The following is a 24495-nucleotide window of genomic DNA, read 5'->3' as shown; positions in this document are numbered from 1 at the left end:
CCCAATTTGCCATTCTCTTTACCCAAATACATTAACCTGTATATAGCCCTAAATATTTACAATATTGCTTCTATCCTCTTATTAATAAAGGGAGGGGCGACCGCATGCCCATGCTGTCAGGCTCAAGGCCTTGAGCCCTCCTAGTTCATCCTATAGGTCCAATAGAAAATGAATTGGTGTGGAATTTTGTTTTAGTTCTATTATAATGAAACAAGGAAAATAACTTGTATTAGTCTCGGGTGGGCTGAGGCAGGGTCTCCAATGGTTTATTACTATGTGGCTCCGATGAGACATCTGTGGGTACAACCATGGGTTTGGGTTGAGTTTAATTGACCAGCTTTGTTCCCTAGGGAAGGCCAGAAACTCAGCAAAGCAATATGTACTGATTTGAAAAAACCTCTGGATGTGTTTTTTTTTTTTGTTTGCTTTTGTGAACACATTAAACATTTGTGAACTCCATGTAACATTTTTTTTTCCCGCTGTTGTAGCATTCATTATTAATACCTGCACAGCATGATGAATGTTGTTTTGCCTTTTTAGTTGAATTTTTCCCTGCATAAAAAGGCAGTCAAAAACTAGCTGCCAAGTACTATTAGATGATCAAGTGAGATGTTAAAGGGGACTTCATCTGCTTTGGGTTTACTGAACTACACCGGACACTCCAGGTGCAGGTAAGGATCCTTTCACATGGCATGGACTCCAGGAGCCCCCCTGCTCAGCAGATCCCCACTGAGTAGGTGGATGGCTTGTCAGTGTTCACTCTGCTTATAAAGAGGGGACGCAGACACAGCCTGCTGTCCTCTGTGAGCAATTGGATTTAGACGGACCGGCTGTTCAATTACACCTGACGGCCATCCGATACGATCTGCTAGATGGATGGGAAATGGATCCCCATTTGTCTGAATTTAGCAGATAGGATCTAATTGGATGTCTGCAGGTGTCAACAGACACATGTCCATTGACACCTGCCGGTCCATAGAGGATAATGACTAGTCCAATCGGATCTGCCTAAAAAACTGACAGACGGACCCGATTGGTCTGCCGATGTGAAAGGGGCCTAACAAAGGGTTATACCGTTCTTCATCAGATACATAGGAGTGTCCAGCTTATCACAGTAGTGGAAGAGCTCCTCACCATGAGCTAATGGAGGTCAGCAAGACAGGAATGCAAAGCAATCTCTGGACAAGGTAGGGTGGTGATATCATGCTCTTCACCCCATTAATTCAGAAAATGCAAAGCATTCCCTGAATGATGCCAATTTAGTGCCCAACCCACTGTGTTTAGAATGCAGCAGAGCATACTTCTTGGCACAGGACACAGAAGCAAGTGGAGATCACTGGATTAGCAGTGTCTACTTCAGTGATTACCAGCTTCCAGGGACATCAGCCAGGAATGGAATATCCAAGCTGGGCCAATGTATCTATGTATATACCACACCTGCAATTCTTCTTTAAAATGCTAATCCATATGTTGGCCCCCTCATCTCACCTGCATGAATCATTATCAGATTTTTGTCTCTTTTTTTATAAAGAATAAAATTATGAATTGCTTTTTAAATGAACAGTTTTCGGTATATACATCTTTTGATCACCCAGATGTACAACAAAGGTTCTTTTCGCTCAAAGCTAACATAACCTCTGTCATGGATTTCCAATGTTCTGTCACATAAAAAGGATAATGTGATTTTATAATTTTTTTTTTTTTCTTTTCTTTATTGACTACTTTTATTGAACTTCGTTGTCTTAGTAGTAGGATTCTAGTAACCCATATGCATTATGCAGTAAAAATAACTTGCTTTGCCTTCCAAGTCAGTGAAGTTCACTGAACTCTGTCGGCCTTTTTTTTGCAGTTTACAGGTGATTTGTTGTAAGTAGTCAGTCGAAGCAAAGGTGAAAGTCTGTGAAGAGATGTGTATGAACTGACGTTCATCAGCATGGGATCTCCTTCTTGAAACTGAAGGCAATTCATAGCAGTAATAAGATTCCGGTTAATGTATGAAATATTCCTTTCAACACTAGCTATACACACAGATCGATTCCCTTGTACCGTGGGGAGGATTCACTTTATGGTCCTAAATATCTTTGTAAATAATTTTGCAGTTTGATTGTGGATGTTGATATTTTCAAGATTTAGAGTTGAAAATGTAATTGATATAAATTCAATGGCAACTGCTACCACTGGGCTTGTAAAATAACCGGAGTCCTTGAAACATCAGAATTTTTCTGCACTGACATAAAAATAATCGAAACTATTGAATAATCTATTGATTAACATGTCCAGCCCTGGGCTTCACTTATGGCACCAGGGTTTCTTCATCCAAACGTAGGGACTGACTTTACCTAGATCTCTGGTGCCGCAAGAAAATCTGAAAGATAAATGCCAGGGTAGCTGTGTATTCGTTGAATTAAAAAAATATTTTTTTTTTTATTATTATTATTATTATAACTAGTATATCATCACTCAATCGGCTCTAAACTGTGAGCCAATCGGGACTCTGTTATCTCACATATCATTGGGGATATCATTGGGGAGTACAATGATGACCTCATCAGTGTGCGCTTGATTTATTCACTCTACAGGTTAGGGTGGATCCTAGACAAGGCTTTATTGCTTAAAGTGATTCTAAAGGCTATGTCTACCTGCTCTGTGCAACACTCTTGTGCAGAGCTCTTCCTTACCTCTTCTTTGGTATTCTCTCAGCGATGCTCTCCACTCCTCTTTCCAATGAGTGCATTCATAGCAAGCCGGATGCTAAGGGGTCCATAGACACACATGTTGGTAAGCTACGTACCCTGCTCCCTTCTCACAGGAGTTTGACTAACAGCAGAGGAAGCTTAGGGCTCCTGCTGCTGCCTGTGTCTCCTGAGACAAGGGAGAGAAGGAGCGGTGCTGCAGACGGAACAGCACTGAAGCAGTGACGGGAGCCAATTAAATGTTTAGGGATGGGGAGGGGACAGTTAGTGGTGTTTTTTTTTTTTTTTTACCTTAATGCAGGGAATGCATTAAGGTAAAAAGCAGTTAGACTTTAGAATCACTTTAACTATGGTAAGAAAAAGTGATTTTGCCTGGCAGGGGTATGTGAATCTCAAGACCAGCCAAACAGAACAGATTACTCTGACCAGATTTCCAGACAATCACATGAAATTCTAGTTATAAGCTATAAACATCTAACATCACTGGTTATACTGCATCTATGCATAATGATATTCCTGTCGGCAGGGCTGTGGATAAGGGGGTACCACCACCCCTGCAGTGCTTCAGGTTTCCCTTTTCTCCCTCCCACCAGCAGCTTCAAGCACACAATAAGATCCTTCAAGATAGAGTGGAGGAAGAGTCTGGTAAATATGTCTTATTTACTAGCCCCTTCCTTTCCCGAATGAACACAATGAGTGATTGGTACCGATCACTCACCGTGTTCATTCATAACTGAAGCCTAATAAATGTGTTTATTGGGGGTGGCTCTCAGGTTGGATGTATGGGCCCACATGGTTTCCAACAGCAGCCCTGACTGTTGGTGTACTGTATCCACTCCTTATATCTCTAACAATCCCATTTGTTATATAACTGCTCAAGCCTGAGATGGGCAAACATAACCATAGGCCCAAATGTTGCCTTAGTTATTCAGGGATAATTTTCAAAATCTAGATTTTCACAGATTGGTTAATACAAGTTGTGGCTCTGTCTGGCCCAAGGATATTTGTCATGGCTTTGAACTTAAGCTGACCATAGGTGTAACGGTTTCTCTTGTTCAGCCCATTGAGTTGAACAGTAGAAGTATGGCTACCTTAAGAAACCTATAGATCCCCCCCCCCCCTTTTGTGCTAAAGGGTAAATATTTGGCAGGCTTTTTTTTCAGCCCACCTTCGATTTCTCAATTGAATTTTGTTGGCAGGGTCACCCACAGCTTGAATTTCTTCTGATTCATTGAAATCTGCTGAAATCTGAACCTTTTTGAGGCCAATTATAGGTACAAATTTTGTGTTCGTCTAACAATTGTCATTTTGATTACTGAAAAGACACAATTTTTTTTTCAATTTATTGTGGCTATAGTGCAGTATTTTCCACCCAGTAAGGAGTACTGTCCGAGGAAAGAAAGGTATTAAATTGTCACTTTCACACAATAGTTGGGTGGTGAATGTACAGTCCTCTTTGTTTAAGTGGCGATAACCAATTATTTTGGAATAAAAAGATTGAGAAACCATGTAAATCGCTGTTTCTTCAGGAGTAGTGTGGAGAAAATCTTTTAACAAGAGTGTGACTTTTTTTTTTCTTTCTATGGTGTGTGCATCTGACACAGCCGTATTGAGAAAAATTCAAAGTCAAAAGTGATGCATTCCTTGTCTGAGGTTCAAGTATCGGATGTCTTGTCAAACTTTTTATTTATTTTTTTGTAAACTTTTTTTTTCTTGTAAACTTTTTTTTTGTAAACTTTTTTTTTTGGGGAAAATAGTGCATTAAAGTGAAAAGTTGAGGTCCGAAATGAAATGTCCCTAAAGTTCAGATCAATAAAGACTCTCTCCGAAACACTAGGAAGGCAGTTGCAGTCAAAGGCACTTGCTTTGTAATGTTGAAGATATTTCACCATTCATCCAATTGGTTTCCTTGGTTCCTCATTTTAGAACTGAAGAAGCCACTTGGATGAGTGTTGACATGTCTTCCACATTACAGAACAAGTTAATTTGATTGTGATAAAAGCACATTCTAATTTTTCCACATGAAAAGTTATTGTTCTAAGAAAATATTTTCCTAATGTAGATGTGGTGTTTCCAGAAATCTGTAAATTCTTGATTTAGTTGTATTAAAAGTTCATGAACTAAGTTATCCCAGTTAATTTGGCTTTAGCATAGAGATTCTTGTTAATATGAGGCCCGCTTTATATGAGTCTCAATGCAGCATGTGTCCGCTGTCAGCCGCCGGCATCTGATCCAATACTCTAAAATCAGACGGATGGGACACTTTCGCCATCCGTCCGGCGGATCAGATGGAAACGAACGTGCAGCCTGCATCCGACCACCCCATAGAGCACAGCGGGCTGTGTCTGTGGACGCGGACCTGTCATACACCTGCTCAACAGGATCAGCAGAAAGATCTCCACTGAGCAGGCAGATCCGCTTGGATTGATTCTGCCCCGTATAAAAGGCACCTTTTTTAAAATTGCAAGGTTCCTGTATGACGGTCTAAACAAGTACCAAATCCAGTTACAATGTAATGCACAAGCCTTATTTTGTAAACAAAAAACTTCCATGAGCTTTTCCTAAATAAATACTTTTTCATTTGTACCTCAAAAGCTCCCCCTCCCTGGCACTGCAGCTCACACTGGGAGGGTTTCAGCAACAAAGGCGGTACAGAAAGCAGTGGGCAGGACTAGGTGTGGCCAGGTGTTGGCTGACCAGCTGCAGACTTGTGAGCCCGACATGACCATGCTGATAGCCATTCTTTCTACAGCATTGTCTCATCCCACTGTATTGCAAGCAGGCACAGGCTGCATTAGTGTGGTTACTCTGCTCCGAAATTGGGAACAGTGCAGCATAGTTGTCAAACCATCACAGGAAGCTGAATTGGGTGGACTTCAGTGACTGGAACAAAAAAAAGTTATACATACCTGCTTAGTGCAATGGTTTTGCACAGAGCAGCCCTGATCATCTTCTTCTGGGGTGCTCTGTCGACACTCCAGGCCCCTTCCCTTTGGCGGGTGCCTCCACAGAAACCTGCTTTCCATGGGGACACCATGCATGCTCGTTCCCGAGTCCTGCTGCTGTGTCCATTGACACAGACAGCGGGACTCGGCCCCGCTCCCACTGCTATGAATCAGTTCAATAAGGAGAGAGACAGTGGCTGGGGTCGCTGCACTTGTGCACACCGCTGGATCAGATTGGGCTCAGGTAAGAAAAAGGGGGAACGGGGGGGGGGGGGATTGTGGGATTTTGGATCACAGAAGGTTTTTTACCTTAATGCATAGAAAGCATTAAGGTGAAAAACCTTAAGGGTTTTAGAACCACTTTAAGATGACCTCTGTCATAGATACCCAGTGTTCTGTCACATAAAAAAAGGATGAGGTGATTTTTATAGACTCGGTTTATAGGATTTCTTTATTGTCTTAATGCAGTGTTCTAGTAACCCATTTGAGTCATGCTGAAAATAAATGTGTTTTGCCTTGCTATGCTCTGAAGTTCAGTGAACTCTAGGTCAGCATCTTATTGAAGTTCACAGGTGACGTGTCCTTCCTCAATGGCTGAGCCAAGACAAAGGTGCATGTCAGTGGAATGTGTATGAACTTGCATTCATCGGCAAGAGATTTTCCTGAAACTGAGGGCAATCTACAGTAATAATAGGATTCAAGGTTATGCATAATATGACCCAATTGCATCTTGCTGAAAAAAAAGATGTGTTTTGCCTTGCTATGCTCTGAAGTTCATTGAACTCTAGGTCAGCATCTTATTGGAGTTCACAGGTGACGTGTCCTTCCTCAATGGCTGAGCCAAGACAAAGGTGCATGTCAGTGGAATGTGTATGAACTTGCATTCATCGGCAAGAGATTTTCCTGAAACTGAGGGCAATCTACAGTAATAATGAGATAGAAGGTTATGCATAATGTGACCACAGACTGGAATGGTGAAGAGCTGCAGGGACTGGTCATGTAGAGGAAGCCTATGTATTACAGCTTATTACTCTACTCCTAGATTTAACCCTTGCAGTGCAGCGAGGCCCAACTGCAAGGGTATTTTTTCCCCAGGAGTGGAACAATTTACATTGCAAGGATTTAAAAAAAAAAAAATTGTTGCAGATTCCTACCTTTTTTGTTATTCTGAATGAATAGTTGTTTGTGTCCATGTGCACATTGAATCTGTATGGGAGTAATGACATTTTTAGGGGGCGTTCTGTAAACCATCTGTATACAGAACACCTCCGGATTGCATTTTACAGAGAATTACAGCACTGCAGATTGAAAAGAGAGTATTTTTAATAACATTCAATCACAGTATGACTTGAGTCGCAATTGTATACACTATATTGTTTTAAAAAATAAATAAAAAATTCCCCTATGAAAGTGGAGGAGTAAGGCTCCATTCACACTTGTGACTTTGGAGTGTAACTTTGGAGCAACTTTGATGCCACTCTGACGCAATTTTGGATGGGTGCAACTTAGATACGACTTTGTCTTTGACTAGTGATAATAGACAACTGTTGCATTGTATAACATTCAGGTATGACTTTTATGTAACTTTTGAGTGTTAACATTGAAGTCTGTCGCCCTCAAGTTCCATGAAAGCCAGACCAAAGTAGTGCATGAACTACTTTGAAGTCACTGCAACTTTAGGTCGCACAAATATTATACAGGTTTTATATAGCACCGACAGTTTACGCAGCGCTTTACAACATTAGGTGAATGGTTATCATTGGAAAACATGGAGAACAACTTGCGAGGCAACTTTGTTGTCCAAGGTTGCATAACAAATTGCACAAGTGTGAATGGAGCCTTACCCTTTAACATGAACTTGTACTGGACCCATGAAAAGTATTACTAGGTACATAAACTACATAATACCATCTAATCATTCATATACTTTTTGTGGCCTGTGAGTGATACATCAACCACACCTTTTTTATGCTGACCTTCATTTTGGTTGAGGGTTGAGCCGTTTTCTAAGTAAGCAAATTATGATATTGTGTGGGGTTTCGCTAAAGTGTAGTGTTTTCTATCGAACTCAGATAAGCCAGGGAAATACATTTTCAGGGTTTTTGGCCCACTTTTATTTAAAATAAAAGTAAAAAAACAAACATCGCCCAGGGTTACCCTTGCAGGGCTGTTCTGAAGAACATAACAGAACATAAATCTTTCAGACTTTGTAGTCCCTGAGCCGGTCTCTTCAGACTTGCCACTTTATTTTATCTCCATCACCTCTCCTTGAGGTCAGGGTACACACTCTCTCCCAGTGTCCTCCACATACATACGTTGCTCCTGCAGTAGCTTGTCGGAAGGCGAAAGGACCCCCGAATCACAGCCAGCTCCTCATTTAAAAAGCTGTATACACCTGCATATTCAGGATGCTTGTCCCCTGTAAACTGTAGACACAGGGTAAAGCAGACCATAGATGGATCAAAATTTGGCCAGAACTGGCCGAAGTTTGACCCATGTTTGGGTACTGTGGTTGTACAGTTGATCTACCAATTGACTTCTGTACAAGCACCCTGCTGGTAAATTTCTGATTGATCAGTGCTGCAGGCTATAGACTGCAGAGGTGGTCTGTGCATTCTTGAAGCAGAGAATTCTCAGAATAAAATGACAATGCAGGAATGTGTGGTCGTGCTCCTTGAATGTGTGGATGGAGGAATCGGGTCAGTTTGAATGAAAAGCTAACACCATCTATGACCAGCTTTTGAGGGTTCGTCCCTCCAAAGACTCTTCAAAGCTTCCAGACTCTAGCACCTAATTTGGGAGTTGGCAATCCCAGAAAAAACAGCAAAATCAGTTTTCTCTTGTCAGAATAGACATTCTGGAGCCCCTTGATCTGCATCATTGGGAACTCTGCATGGCATATACTCCCTTTTTCCAAAGTGACAGGGCATAGCATTGTCACAATAGGTCTACATTTTTTACTAAACTGACCTATCCCAGAATGTTAAACTGTCATTGATAGAAACCCCTGCCTACCAGCAGTCACAAAGGATTCAGTAAGCTTGGGGGCAATTTACTTGGGGTGCGTGTGTGAGAGATTATTATTATAATATAATTTTCTCTCGCTCTCTCTCTGTATATATGTGTAAGTGTGTGTGTATGTGTGTGTATAAATATGTACCTAGTAATATTCATGGGTCCAGATATATAAACAACATAATACCATCTTATCTTTCTATCTATCTATTTTAACCTGGGCCTCAGCAAACCTATCTTTCTTTCTTCTTGGGGGTTTTTAATGCTTTTTTTTTTTTAGACTTTCATTATAATAATCTGGTACAGCTTCATACTTAAGCTTGCTCGGTTGAGCTTTGACAATAAAACCTGGAAGCTGATTTCTATGCAGAGCTGCAACAGATTTTGCACTCTCCAGTTTTAGTAAATCAGCCCCCATTGTGTTAAGCTGTGATGCAGAAGGAAGCGCCTGTCTAAGAAACAAGCAAATATGGCTTCCTCCATTTTTTTTTCAAGTATTGTACATAGATTTTACATAGAAACAGGATTTTTAAAATGTCTTTGCATATTTTACATGTAGGTTCGAAAAATCTAAATTGGTAAGACCAAACATTCCTTTTAATATAAGTCCTATATTGCAGTATTATCTTAGGAGTCCCTCTAGCTGATATAGTGCCCCATAGAAGAGAGAAGTGTCTAGGGCTGGGTTCACATATATATGCAGCTGTGGTTTCAGTGCGGCAGTTCAGGTGAAAATTTTTCTTTGAAATTGCACCTGAACAGGACCCAAAAATGCACATGACCCTTTTTAAAACAATATGGAGGCCGCTCTGCACATGTGTGAACCGGCTGCGATGAAAGCCCTTTGCAGTCACGTAATGCCAATTGGATGTGGTTAAAAACGTATCCAATTTGCATATGTGTGAACCCAGGCTAATAAAGAAAACCATATCTTTTACTCTATCTTACTCATATCAGCAGTCAATCTGGATAGGGCTTTGACCTGATCTTTAGTCCTGAACATAAAGATGAAAACTATCTGATATACGTTACTTCACACAACAGCCCAGGTTAGTATACTGCTATATTAGTTCATTACCTCACATACTTCATGCCGTTACCCCTTTTACTGATTTTATGCACACATAAGTGATACTGATGCAATAGAATGAAGAAAAATATTACATAATTTATAATCCATGTACCCCATAATCCCTTTTTCTTTAAATAGTTTCTTACCGTGTTTATTTTATAACATCCTCCGTGGGCTCTGGAAACTGTCCTTTCCCCCTCACTTCCATTTTTTTGGAACAAGCAATCCAGTCATGGGCACTGCTCTATGCACACTATACATCCCATAGTCCTCAGTCCATCAACAGGGAGTGGCTATCTTTCTACACATGGTGGGACCATGAAGGACGTACATCCCCACCCTCTAACAGGACGTCAGATCACCGTAGCAGAAAAAAAAAAAAGAAAAAAGGAATTTGGAAATGTTGGAGGAGGCCAAGAGTAATTGAAGGCCGTTTTTAAGTTAAGAATGCATATTTGAATATTTTTTTTTTTTTGGTTTTTATAGCAGATTTCTGTGTCGCTTTAAGCATGAGCTCATTCCCAGTGTGCCTAGCCTAGTACAATCCTGGTTACACTAGTTTAGTAAGTTGTTCTTATAGTAGGTGTTCACTGGTGACCATTGTTTGTTCCTGAATTGATCTGAGACCATTACACATGTAGTGTTAGTCTGTGTGCATCATCAGTTTATGTACTATACGTTTGAAGCCCTTGGACTTTCTACCTCCTTTCCTAGTGTTTCAAGTAAATTGTTCTGCCAGTTCACTGAACTCTTACACAGCCCTAGAGAACTATGACCCTCTTATCTTTTATATATTCTACCATCTTTTTTTTTTTCTTTTTTTTTCTTGAATGCTGGTGATCCTATCTCCAGTAGTTGCAGGTCACTGTCCTTGGGGTGATGACTGTAAATATGAAACATAGTAATGTGTCCATGAAACACGTGTCCTGTGTAAAGGGTTATACATTCATTAACTTAACAAGTACTTTTGCTCAATATTATATTATAGCCGTCAGAAAAGTCCAGAGAAAGTTAAGTATACTTAAAGAAGTTTACCAAGCAGTTCTCTCTACAGACTTCATATTAATATAATATTAAGACGAAAATGCTATAAATATGCAAACTCATCTGAAGAATAGTGGATAGCACAAGTATGTTTATCTTTATTCTACTTTTTCCAGGGCCATTTGCAGAAGTCCACCAACGTGGTATATCAATCTCACCATGTGAGTAGGAACAAGAGAGGCCAAGTTGTTGGCACCAGAGCGGGTTTTCGAGGCTGCACTGTTTGGCTGACAGGTAAGGTGGCTTTCTTCTACCCATAAGACCTCATGTATACTGATTTTTTTTTTTTTTTTGCAGCTGCTTCTACGGGCGTCAAGCTGTTTTTTACTTCTTTTTTTTTTTTTTTAAATGTATTCCTGCCTCTAAATCAGGGATCCTCAAACTACGGCCCTCCAGCTGTTGCGAAACTACACATCCCATGAGGCATTGTAAAACTCTGACATTCACAGACATGACTAGGCATGATGGGAATTGTAGTTCCTGAACAACTGGATGGCCATAGTTTTTGAAGATCCATGCTCTAAATTCACCTTCATGTTAGCCTATGTGTCCATGCACACATAGGCTTTTAGCAGATTTTAGTGGCAGGGGTTTTTGGAGGCAGAAAAAAAAAACACCCACACGCCAGTGCTTCCAGGAGCAGCAACGTTTTGGCAGAAAAAAATGCTTGATGCTGCTAAATGCCTCTAAACTCGCCTGAACGCTAGGCGCGTTTAGCTCTTGAGCATTAATTAATTTCAATGACCAGAATAAATGATTATTCTGGCCAATTAAATTAACGTCCAAGCTCTTGAAGCCTGTAAATATGCCTAAAAACTTGCAAAAGCTTTAGACAATTTTATAAGCATCACGCTTTTTTTTTCCTGCCAAAATGCTGCAGCCAGGAGGAAAGGCTTCTAGGAGAGTTTGCAAAAAAACGTGTGCACGAGGCCTAAATACAAGAAATAGTATCATGTTTCATCATGATATAATGTAACCCAAATGCGTATAGATTTTATTTAGTTTATAACTTAACGTATTAAATTAAGGTGCCTTGTTGCCCAGCTTTGGCTTGATTGGAAGATGACTGCTACACCTTGTTTAGCATATTAAAATTAGAGAAGTGTTGGTAGCACATGCACCAGCATACCATATCATCTGTGGAGTTGCAAAAACATTTCTGTTCAGGCATTGGAAAGGGACAGGGCAGATGTGACTTCTCAGGGAGCACACAGTCCTGATGCTTCCTTCTCATGGAAGCAGAAAGGGTCAGGCAAGGCCTTCCAACTTGTCTGATCACGTCATCCTTTATGTTGCAGTCATAGGACCTAAAAGCACCTACAAAATTTGAGATGGCCTCTTGCACATTGTACTGATGTTTTGAGCAGAAAAAGAAATGCAAGAATGGGCTATAAATCCCTTGCGCTTATTTGCGAGTATGCACACACAAGTGTGTGTGTGTGTGTATATATATATATATATATATTCTTCTAGATTTATTTCAATAACGAAGAAAGTGTGGCATATTTGCAACTATACATGCACAAATACTGACCAGTAACTCTGATTTCTGCATTATTATTTATTTATTTTTTTTAAATAATCAATATGCAGCACTTATTTAAACATCCATGTGTACATGCACATTGAAAAGAATTGGCTGCGTTTACATCCGTTAAAAAAAAATCGCCTGTAAGCCTTGAAACCAAACATTGTCAGGCAGCAGTGTGCAAAAGGCCTATTTCTATAATGATAAGATTATATGGGCACTGAGATATTTTCCATGCCATTCCTTATTTCTCACTGTGGACTAGGCTGGTAATACAACAGTGGCTGGCCGTCCATAGAGGGCACACAAGGGGGTGTTTTTTTTTTTTAAAAAGTTTAAGCACACAATTAGAGCCAGAGGCTCTAAGAGGCTTCAAAAAAGGGTTGGCTCGGGGTGCAGTGCACTGCAGCTCGATCCCACCCAGTTGTGTGACTAAAGGTCCTCCCCGCCAATCAGCTGGCAGGTGGTGAGGTTTGTTTCCTCATTGGCCAAAGTGTAAGGCGATCCTATTGGATGCCTAGTGCTTTGGTGGAAGAGGAGACATGGAGGAGGAAGCCAGGAGGGAAGCTTGAGGTGCGGACACCAGAACCACTAATGCCCGCACTCCCAGAGAGGAGGAGAGGACACCACACGAGTGGGTAAGGCTGGACCACTCGCAGGGTGGGTAGTTTATTGTCAGTGCCGCGCCGTCAGCCGCACCCCTGGTGGCTGGGGGGGTCCTGTCAGGGCCACGCCGCCGGGGGGGGGCAGGTATATATCGGTGACACTGATAGCACTGGGGTTGTTTGCCACCCCCCCAAAAAGAACAAACCAGCCACCACTGTAATAGAATGTGATACTAAACAAAGGACAGTTTTGTGTGACGTATCTGGCTACCATGCTACAATCCTATGTCTCTGGCCAACTTTAGCCATCAAATAGGCATGGTACCTTGCGTACCCAATCCATACATACTATAGAAAGATGAACAGTACCTTGGCGAATTCCTGGTTAATGTTCATTGTTGGAAATGTTTGTACTGCCTATATTGACTATTTTGTTGTATTGGAGCAATGGTGCCTTCTGTTGACCCACTTCTTGAAGTATCAAGAAGTGGGTGTCAAACACTTGTGACAATATGATATTATTATATAGGTAAGAAATCACAAAAACAGCATTTTTGAGAAGAAAGACTGTAACACTATGTTTAAAAACTTTGCTGCATGCTGGGACATTTCTACAGTATGAAACCAGAGCAATTGCTGTTGCAGGTAGGGGACGTTGGGCGATGATTCCCAGGATAATCTATGGCCTTTGATCTTTAGTTTTGGCCTCTGTGCTTGGTGTTTTGTCCAGTGTGGGTGATATGCTTTGTTTGTTGCAGGTTTGTCGGGAGCTGGCAAGACCACGTTGGGTTTTGCCCTTGAAGAATACCTAGTGAGCCATGCCATTCCCTGCTATTCTCTTGATGGTGACAACATTCGTCATGGACTAAACAAAAACCTGGGCTTCTCCTCCGAAGATCGTGAAGAGAACATCCGCCGTATTGCTGAGGTTGCAAAACTCTTTGCCGATGCGGGTCTGGTGTGCATTACCAGCTTCATCTCTCCTTATGCTAAGGTATTACTTTTACATGGGGTCTGCTTAACCCCCAAAATGTACGTTTGCTCCATGTAACACATGATCATAACATCCCCAAATCATATCATTCGTACCTTTGGCTGCTACAGGTGAGACACAGTTCTGTATAAGTGAAATTGTATTTTAACCTGCACTTGATAAGAGAATGTTTGAATAATGATTGATGATCAGAACAACACTTTCTCTTTCCTTTGCAATGTTATTATAATTGTATAAAATTCACTGTATAAAATGTCCTTAATACCTGTACTGACCATTTATGGAGACTGCATCTGGAAATTCAAGTTGCTTGGATGCCATATTAAACCAATGGCTTCAGTACTTTCTGTGATCTGAAATTCAAATAAGAAGTTCTGAATTCATTCTGATTTTACTGATCTGCAAGCTTGTTTTAGGCCAGCATTCTAGCCTGAAGCAGCCAAACAACCAGTAATTTGAGAAGGAGTTAGGTAGTGCTAGGCTCCAAATATCTTGGGATAGGTTTCCTTCAGAAAGTGGTTATCCATAGTGGTTTAATGTAAAAGAAGAAAGATCAATAGCCTCTTGTATGCATTGTTTTGTTTTTATTTCCCCTAATCTTTCTCCCCATTAAATATACCCTGTTTAAACCTAGGGTCCCAGTAGTGGAGGTTCTAAACACTTAAACGTCAATGTTGAATTTTGTACTTTTCATGCCCTGTGTTGCTTTAAGAGAAAATGGTTGATCTTTCTTGGGGTCCATTCTTATAAGTCTAAGAACTCTGGTTTCTTTTGGCCTTCATAGGATCGGATGGAAGCTCGCAAAGTACATGACGCTGCTGGGTTGCCATTTTTCGAGATCTTTGTGGATGCTCCTTTAGATATCTGTGAAAGCAGAGATGTGAAGGGTTTATACAAGAAGGCCAGAGCTGGAGAAATCAAAGGTGGGTTAGAAAAAAATGTTTTATTGTGTAATTCATCTACTTATATTTAAAATATTTGTTATATTTGTTTCTTCCTTTTAAAGTGGAACCAACCCCATTGATTTAACAGTTTCCCAAAACAGTTATATTCAAGGAATGCCATGAATGGTAACTGTCACAGGTGCTTTGTTCTCAACGGAACTGTCAAGGCATCAAATGGCTAGTGTCATAACTGATCATGTGTGCAGCATCATGGCAACTACAGATCAAACAGAGGCTAATGCCCCGTACACACGATCCGAATATCGTACGACTGTTTTCGGTTAATAATCGCAAGTAGAAATTGAATAGATAAATAAAGTCACAAAAATTCTCGCACGATAGAAAAAAAAAATCGTAAGTGATGTCATGTGTTGTAATGTATTTGTATTGTATTTTCGGACGACAACTATACTGACTAAATGAAAATCGTACGATCTGGAATCGTATGGGGAAAATTTCCATGCATGTCCGATCGAATAATATCGGATGAACAGTCGTGATTGGCTGTCGAAAGTAGTGTACACACGATCCGAAAATTGTACGATCCTTCCTCAGACGACCGTTTTTCCTACGATATTCAGAACGTGTGTACGGGGCATAAGATTGCAGCTTCCCAGGCTGTAAAGGATAAGAGGGTTCAGTTCCGCTTTAAGACAACAACTCTATTCCTGCTTATCTATGCTTTTAAAGGGGAACTAAAGCCACCAATTTAACTGTTTTCCAAAACAGTCACATTCAAAGCATGCACAGTTACTGTGTGTTACTAGTATGCTTATGTTGGCTTTTAACTGAACTGTTAAGTCATCAAATGGCTGGTGTCATAACTGATCACATGTGCAGCACTTAGGACGCTGCAGAACAAACGGAGACCAAGATGGCCGCTTCCTTGGCTGTAAAGGATTGGAGGGTTTAGCTCTGCTTGAAGAGCACCGACTGCCTGAGGTGCTCATAATTTATACATTAATTTCAGAAATGGCAAGATAACTGAAACAGTTCTCAAAGTCCAAAGAATTGGATAGCACAAAGAAGCAATAGCATGAAAGCATGAAATAAAGAGACACACACAACTTATAAGACTGAATGGTCATTTTTTTTTGGCCACAGTGTTTGTTTATTTAAGGTTTCACTCAAAATTCTGACAATTCAAAATTACCCAAATACCTTTAAATTCACATATGCCCCCCAAAAAAACAAATATAGCAAATCAAATAACAATGACTGACTAGACTCAATGACTAAACCCCACTAAATAACACTGTGACATAGTAGAATAACAGGAGGGTGGAAGGTGAGCATGGTCCAGTCCTCTTCAGGTGGCTCGCAGAGTGAGGAGTGAACAGGCTTTATATGGGCTCAGATGGCTCGCGGCAGAAACTGACATAATTGGCCAATTAGTTGCTTGTTGCTAGGGGAGAAAGCATGCTGCAGGAACTAATAGTAACCTGTAAAACAGTAAGGGAACAGGAAAACAGAGGGAGTGTGCCCTTTGAACTATCCTATGGGGTCCCTGCATTATGCAAGGGACCCGGAAATTACCTGCTGCTAAGCAGTTTATGGGCAGTCTCACTCCTGGTGTCTCCTGTTGCCTAAGGACGGCGATGAGTTTTTTTTTTTTTTGCTAATTTAAAAAAATTATTCACAAGACTTTCATCTTTGATATCAACCTAGCACTGTTTCATTTGTTACACTATTACCACCACCTACAATAACTTTTCAATATTTTACCTTTATTTTTCTTCTTTATTGAACATGGTTTACTATCTTCTAAGGCTAAAGCTGAACTCTAGGTTTACTTTAACTTTAAATAGTGTGCTTGAGGCAAGCTGGCCCAAACAAACTATTACCTTTACTAATAGATGTGCCTGCTATCAGAACTGTATAAACTGTATATAGCATCAGCTACATACATTATACACTGGAGAGAATTTATCACTAGAACAGCCAGAACGTGGTGCAGCTGTGCATGGCAACCAATCAGCTTCTATCTTCAGATGGTTTAGTTAAGCTTTGGATGAACGATAGAAGCTGATTGGTTGCCATGTACAGCTGATCCAGAGTCTCCAGTTTTGATAAATCCCCCTCCAATGTTGTTTTTACAGCAGCGGTATGGTTACTTACCATTTTCTGCTGGAACAGCTGCTGCTCAGCCACTCACAGGAAGCTTTGTATTTTAGGAATGAATACAAGGCTTCCTTTGAGGTGGAGATTGTGACATCATCAGCCTGCATCTTTACCTCAGACAATCAGAGGTAGCCTTGTATTCATTGATAAATATAAAAGGCTTCCTTTGACTGAACAGTGCTCAACCTGACTCGATTTTGTGCTGGCAGCGGACAGGAAGTCCCCATTCCTGGAACACCGTGCTGTATACTGTATGTAGCCAATGTGCTACATACAGATTATAGATTGCTGACAAGCAGGCACATCTATTAGTTAAGGAAATTGTTTGGGCCAACTTTGCCCAAACAAACTAGTTAAAGTAAAAATATGGTAGGCTTTGAAGCACACTTTTTTTTTTAACCAGGGTGACTTCTGTATTCTTTAAGGATGCCTTGGTAAAATGCCTAAAAATTGTCCCAAATTGCCCAACAATTGTCAACAGACACAGGTTTTTTTGTGCAGCATTACAAACTTCGGCACCATGCAGGTCAGCTGCTGGTCTGAAGATGACCTTGTTTGCCCCTTCCTTGTCCCTCTCAGCACTGGGTTTACTTTGGCTGAACGAGGGAGAGAAACTGACAGAGAAGAGAAATGCTTGAATACTAGTCAGTACCAGTGTGCAAAGATATATTGCGTTATAAAAATGAATCACCTGTAATGTTGTGTGGCCTACGTGTGTAGATGCCTTTGTATTATGTCAAACAATTCGTTTAGTCTTTTTATATTTTTGAATAGGGTGCCTTAAGATTGTGTATAATTTTAAAGGGTGCCTTGACTGAGAAAAAGGATGAGAAACACTACTGTAAAGGATCTACTTACTCGGTTTGAGTTGCCTTTTGCAATCTACAAATTTTTCTTTAACAGCTCTGTATTTCTATGGGTTTATTAGAAGATTCTTTGGATTTTGTTCTAGATGGGGATAATGATCTGAAGTGCAATTGCCTGTATATTATGTAGCGGTGCCCCCACTCTCCAGTGGCCTGAAGTTGACCTCCAGAGTCGGGGGCAGCTGGCATTCCTCCTTGGGGTGCAGGTCACTGGGCATGGTTGGTGTAATGCAAGTTGGAAACTAGGTCATCAGTCACTTTTTGAATGCAACAAAATAGATTTTATTGTCTCTTAACAAGAACTGGGGGAGAGAAGGTTTAGGGCCAGGACACCCTTAGGCAAATGCAATAGCACACCCGTAGGCAAATGCAATAGCAATTGGCAGACTCCGCAGACCAAAAATAGTAATAGGCAGGCAGCTATACAGGTAGAGGGCCTTTAAGCTGAATGCAGTGCACTGTATTTTGTAGAACTGCTGTCTCCTATAGCAACTGAACAGTCAATAGCGATCTGCACATGTAACTTGCAGTATCTCGTTGTAGATCTTCACACTGAGCTCCCAGTCTCTCACTAGACTTCCAAGATCCCAGCTGCCGCTGGATCCCCTGAGCTCTTCCACAACTAACCCACTGTATACTCCTCAAACTTCATCCACGCTACCCATTGGGTCCATGACTTGACTCTGTCGAACATTTCCAATTTCTTCACTGTCCCTGGCTAGTGAAAAAGGCTGCTCTGGTACTTCTTCAGACTCCATGCACTGGCCTCTGATAACAGTAGTGGTTGTCCTTTATGGCAACTGCTTCTCCTTCACCTCTGGCAACATTTGGTTCCCCATCCGGCTGAACCTCTGCAACTTGATTAGGCTCCCGACCTGAAGCCCTAACCCCATGCTGCTTCTCACAGTCCTGGATAGGCCTCAAACAGCCTAGCAGCCAGGTGCTCCCGGGTAGGCCCCAGGCTTCTGGCCTAGCAACCTGGAGCAATACAAGACACATCCATCCAGACAGCTGTCCGGGTGGCACAGAACCCCGATCACATGACTCCTGAATAAATAGGCTCTCCCAGCAGTCCGTGGGGCCAAAGCGGCTCCTACCAATTGGCTGTGACAACCTATCCACTCATAACCCAAACTCACTATGCTCATGTCATTCTTAGGCCACAATGCCACCTAGTGACAGAAGAGAGAGGTGCACCAAATTCAAGTTTAGGGCAAAAGTCAGTGGATCACCCTAACAATTAACCAGGCTAGTTAGCACCTAGCAGACAGCATTTATGAGGAGCCCTGTTTAGGATGTGGGTGTTTATCATTTTGCTATGGATGTCTATTAATATCTTCTGTACAATGCCGTCTTCTGAAAATTAACATCTAACCTTTCTTTTTGTATGGTAGGATTTACTGGAATTGATGCTGAATATGAGAAACCAGAAGCTCCAGAATTGGTGCTGAAGACCAACCTGAACTCTGTAAATGAATGTATCCAGCATATTGTGGAGCTTTTGCAAGAGGGGGTAAGATACAACTGAAATGCAGCAGGCAGATTTTGAACTGATAGACTGGCATTCTGTGTTCATCATCTTCAGTGTCTGTGGGGTAGCGGCTTTCTGCACTTTCCATTACTCTCCAGTGTGTTATGTTGAAATCTACTACACCGAAGGAGTGCACAATCATCATCCACAATACTGTTTTGTACAGGCTATTGTCCCTTCATCAGCTACAAAGGACGTCCATGAATTATTTGTGCCCGAGAACAGACTGGATGAAGCCCGGGAAGAAGCTGAGAACTTGCCTTCAGTTCAGATCACTACGGTAAAAAACTTTCAGCAGCTCCTTGCATGTCTGTCTGTTAAAGGGAATCTGTCAGAAAGCAAAATCTCACCCCAGTGTTCCGAGTCTTATTTTCATTTACATGCTTGCCTCTTTTTTTTTTTATTATCTTTTAAATGAAGCATTAAAAAAAAAAAAAAATCTCTTTGGTAAGGTGCCTAGCTCATACACTGCTCCCTGGGCACTGAAGCTCAAATTATTTGCTGTCACTGCTCTGGAAACTTAAAGAGGAAGTAAACCCTGATGGGATTTACTTCCTCTTTTATACTAGCCCATTATCAATTTTTAGAGTGGGTGGCCCACCAAATCAAGGTGTTGGGCCAATAATTGTTGGCTGACCAGCTGCCGACACCTGTTTTTTTATTTTATTTTTTATTTTTTTTAGTGCATGATGAAGTAGAGAGGTGTTAAAACCTCTGCCATGTTATTTTCTGGTGTCTGTTTACCTTTAGGGAAATTGCCCTTCACCACCTGTTACTGAGATGAAACCGGAAGTTATATTACATCTCTCAAAGTTAGGGGAATTTCCCTCTTATACAGTTGTCCCCTCAACGGGCATCCACATTTGAAGATTTCCTGTCTTCTCTTGTTCTGGAGACAACTCTAAAATGTTGTATTTCCCCTTTCTTTGTCACCCTTACAAATAAAGGTTTCAATCTCTTCTCAATGGGGACACACACAGCAGTAAACATCTTGACAGAAGATGTAACCCTTCCCATTTTTATCCAAAACTAAAAAAAGATGTACACATTATGGTATGTAGCCAAGTATATGCACTGGGTATATTATACATTTGATTTAATAACCATAGCTGGGATATTCACAATTGAGAAGATGAATCACATCATTTTATCACCAAAGGCATAACCTTTATTTTTATTTTTTTATGTTCATTGAGATAAAAAAAAAAACACATTGTATTACTTCCTGCAGCTGGACCTCCAATGGGTGCAGATTCTGAGTGAAGGCTGGGCCACACCACTAAAGGGTTTTATGCGCGAAAGGGAATACCTGCAAGTCATGCATTTCAATACCCTTCTAGATGGTACAGTCTGTTTTCTTTTCAATTCTTAATATGTACACACAATTGTATGATGCACTGTGTTCAGGTTACTTTCAGATATTAAAGCCCTTTCTTGTAAAGATAACTCTAAAGTGGTTAACCTCAAAGTTATGGGGATAATTTTAATAATGTAATGCATTTAAGGGCATGTTCATATGAGCGGCAGCTCTTACCAGCCCTTTGAAAAATCTGCAGTGAAATGTGTCACTTCCTCACTGTCTGTTTTAATCTTGGTAAGATGACACTACTGAGCCGCAACCACATGTATTGCACGGCAATCGCAGTGCATCCCCATTCAACTGCCCCCCCCTATGTGTACAAGGCCTTAAAATGGCAATGACTGAATAACAAAGCTTAGCATGTGTATCTAAGCCCTACAGGATTTCCAGGTGGGCAGTAATGAAGAAGGTCTTGGTACTGCCAGACCCATTCATTACTGATCCCCAGGGACCAAAGTTTTATCAGGTGTGAGGCAGAAGGTCTGTTGGCATCTAGCAACTCCAGTAATGATACTAGGAGGTCATGTGGTATAGACGCAGACGTGAATAGTAAGAATCTTTCAGGGATTGCCACTAGTCAGGTTGTACCCTGGAATAACAGTATAATAAAATATATATATATATATGCAATAAATGTTTTAACAAAAGTCATTTACTGGCTCTAACAATTCTGTTTAGTTCATGCTTATATATGTATTATTTTTATATTGTACTAAAAACATACCTTTTATGAGGCATGCTAAAATAGCCTCATTATTTGTAGCACAGAACGTATGTTTTCTATATAAGGGACATCTGAATGCCTTTTCAGTTGCTCTATGCTTATCCTTAACCTGTAAGGCCTCATGGACACGGCCGCTCCTAAACTTGTGTTTTGTGTCTTTTTTTTTTTTTTTTGCAATTGCCCGTGAACTCCACTTAATGAAAGCCTATGGGGTTGATTTACTAAAAATAGAGAGAGTACAAAATCTGGTGCAGCTGTACATGATGGCCAATCAACTTCAGCTTGTTCAATTAAAGTGTTACTAAACCCAGGACTCTGTGTTTATTATGTCTGGTCTCCCACAGTATGCAGAACACGGAAATGCAATTATTTTATTTAGTATTTATTTTAGTAAAATCAACTATCTATAAACTATAAAAACATCATCCGTATATAGAAGTCTTGTGACTTCTATCAGTGTCAGGCCGAGCACTGGTTAAAGTTGGTAGGAGGAGTTTTCACTCAATCCTGACTGTTCTAAAAGGCTACATAACCCCTGACTGTCTGGACAGTGCTGATTGGCCCTCTGCTGATCACATGCACCCTCCCAAAAAAAAACTCAGTAGCAATACACACCAAACTGAGCATGTGCAGAGTGCCTCAAAGGCTCAGTACTATGAGGAGATGGATTGGGGACAGTAAATGAAGGGAAGGATCAGAGAAGACTGTCTCAAGCATTGTTTTTACACAGTGCGAAAGGATTAACCCTTTAGGTACCACATTGAGTATAATATGCATGCTCTACCGCATATACAGACTGATTTGAATGTTGTGGGTTTAGTAACACTTTAAGCTTTGCGAAAAAAAAAAAAACAGGAAGCGGATTGGTTTATATCCAGAGCTGCACCAGATCTTGAACTCCCCAGTTTTAGTAAATCATCCCCTATATGCCCATTCACACATAGGCTTGTACCAGAGTTTAGAAGCGGCAGAGTTTAGAGGCAGTCGAAAGCTCCTCTCCTGAACACAGAGAATTGCTTTTAGGAGAAGAGTTTTTGGCCAAGGCACTAGGGCACATTTAGCACTTCAGCATTTAATTTCAATGGCCAGAATTAATTATACATGTGGCCAATTAACTAAATAAACTCCCAAACATCAAACACTGCTAAACTCTATATTATAATATATATACTATAGTGGTAATTTGATAGACAAGACAAAGCCTAAATGATTGTAATTGTACATGGGGCACTCATTTACTTTTATATGCAGACTGTTCCTTCTGCTTGGCAATGTGGCACCATTTTACTTTACCACATCTGTTTAGGCTCCATTCACACTTGTACAACTCCAAAGTTGTGCCGATTTTGTAGTGCAACTTGACACAACTTTGCAGCTTTGGATGGGTGCAACTTTGATACGACTTTGGATTTGACTAGTGATAAATGGACAATGTTGCACTGTATAACTTTCAGGTATGACTTTCATGCAACTTTTGAGGGTTAATATTGAAAGCTATGGCCCTCAAGTTGCATGAAAGTTGACCAAAGTAGTGCATGAACTACTTTGAAGTTGCTGCAACTTTAAATCGCATATATATAAATGGTTCTCATTGGAAAACATGGGGAACGACTTGTCATATGACTTTGATGTCCAAAGTTGCGTGACAAGCCGCAGAAGTGTGAACGGAACCTAAGATGGTATGCTAAACATATTGTCTAATATACAGATAACCACTAGAGTGGGTTAAATGACTAAATGAATGATGTATACACCCAGATGTATGTTACTTTGAATAATAAATGCCCTATAATTTACCTTTTAAGAAAAACAATGCGGCATGTCTTTTATAAGTACATAAAATCATTCTAGCCAGTGGTACTAGCTCTGAAATTTCCTGGCTAAGGAATACAATTTGTGAATAGACTTATACGGTGTAAAGTAGCTGCATTATGACTTCTTAAACTGCACTTTTCTTTAGATACGAAGCATAACTCAGATTTATCATTCACAAAGTCTGTTGGTGAGTTTACTTTGTTGAGCAGGTATTTGTATGCAATCTTACTCAGCTGCCGAAATTGTCTCAATTCATATAGACCTTCTTTTTTCTATTGACTTAATTTAGCTGGTAAGTGAGCATGTAGCCAATGGAATCTTGCGAGTTGCACTTGTAGATAAGAGCAGCTCTTAAAAACAAAATGATCCTTTTAATATCAACCTTTAGAAACAGCTCATTCTATGAGTGCAACCCGCTTACTACTCACAGATACGTAATACCTTTATAACGTGATAATTACTGCTTTCTATTGTAGAAGACTGTATGTGCCTTCTTAATTTTCGTTCCGAATATTAGCTGTACAAGTATCGGGGTGGTATAGTAGCTTTATGTGCCTGATTTAAAAGAGTGTTAGTAATAGGAAGTGGAGTCTTGTTCCTTATTTGCGGAGTAGGAATGAATCCAGTGGTTGGATCTCCAGTTCTTTTTACTGGCACTCTAGCATATCAAGTCCTATATCATTTAAAGGAAACCTGTCATCACTGTTGGGCAGATAATGTATGTTTTCTCTATATCTGGCTTGAATGCAAGTTCAGTCTTGTTACTGTGTGTTTTGTTTAGACCCCTGAGTTCTCTGGCCTTCCTAAAATGATTAGGAACCCAGTAGGACCAGTACACGTCACCAATGTGCATCCATCGTCACATAGAGATCTAGCAAAGTTGATAAGGTGATGCGTTCTAAAGGGTAAACAAAGCCACTGATTTAACACTCACATAAACACTTATATAGGATAGGGTCTTATTACAAGAATAGTACATTTCTATCCATGGAATACCCCTGCACGCTTTACTTCTGTTTACATGTGTACCAGGGTATACCCAAGTACAGCGGCACAGCCAGTCATGTCTGTGGTCAGTTGTGCACAGCACCTGGGCAGAGGACTGGAATTTCTGCTGCATGGGCTCAGGGTTTGTTTTAGTTTTGAAAAGAGTGGTGAAGGATCACCAATCCTATTTTGGGGTTTTTACTGCTATCTGGGGCTCCATTAAAGAGTATATACCGTCGCTTCCTGTCCTC

The 24495-nt window shown here is 40.6% G+C and overlaps 1 protein-coding gene and 1 long non-coding RNA gene across 4 annotated transcripts in view; one reads left to right on the top strand and one right to left on the bottom strand.

The window, feature by feature from the left end:
- LOC143930127 (uncharacterized) overlaps positions 1-10361 on the bottom strand; it is a 33455-nt gene extending 23094 nt beyond the window's left edge. The window contains exons 1-2 of one of the 2 annotated variants that reach the window (XR_013262717.1): positions 9872-10361; positions 6793-6844 (exon numbers count right to left, since the gene is read on the bottom strand). This is a non-coding gene — a long non-coding RNA (uncharacterized LOC143930127). The remainder of the gene's footprint in view (positions 1-6792; positions 6845-9871) is intronic. The other variant, XR_013262718.1, reaches the window with a different exon arrangement.
- The window catches only part of PAPSS2 (3'-phosphoadenosine 5'-phosphosulfate synthase 2), an 83220-nt gene that overhangs the window by 39923 nt on the left and 18802 nt on the right, over positions 1-24495 (top strand). The window contains exons 2-8 of one of the 2 annotated variants that reach the window (XM_077454140.1): positions 10886-11003; positions 13661-13896; positions 14681-14819; positions 19222-19340; positions 19525-19638; positions 20590-20701; positions 23403-23444. In XM_077454140.1, coding sequence (XP_077310266.1) covers positions 10886-11003; positions 13661-13896; positions 14681-14819; positions 19222-19340; positions 19525-19638; positions 20590-20701; positions 23403-23444 — 880 coding nt within the window. The remainder of the gene's footprint in view (positions 1-10885; positions 11004-13660; positions 13897-14680; positions 14820-19221; positions 19341-19524; positions 19639-20589; positions 20702-23402; positions 23445-24495) is intronic. The other variant, XM_077454141.1, reaches the window with a different exon arrangement.

Source organism: Lithobates pipiens, unplaced genomic scaffold, assembly GCF_037356315.1.
Source record: "Lithobates pipiens isolate NorthernLeopardFrog02 unplaced genomic scaffold, aLitPip1_a1.2 Scaffold_25, whole genome shotgun sequence".
NCBI classification, from domain to species: Eukaryota; Metazoa; Chordata; class Amphibia; order Anura; family Ranidae; genus Lithobates; species Lithobates pipiens.
The sequence above is the reverse complement of the archived record's forward strand: the minus strand, read 5'-3'. Positions and strand labels throughout refer to the sequence as shown.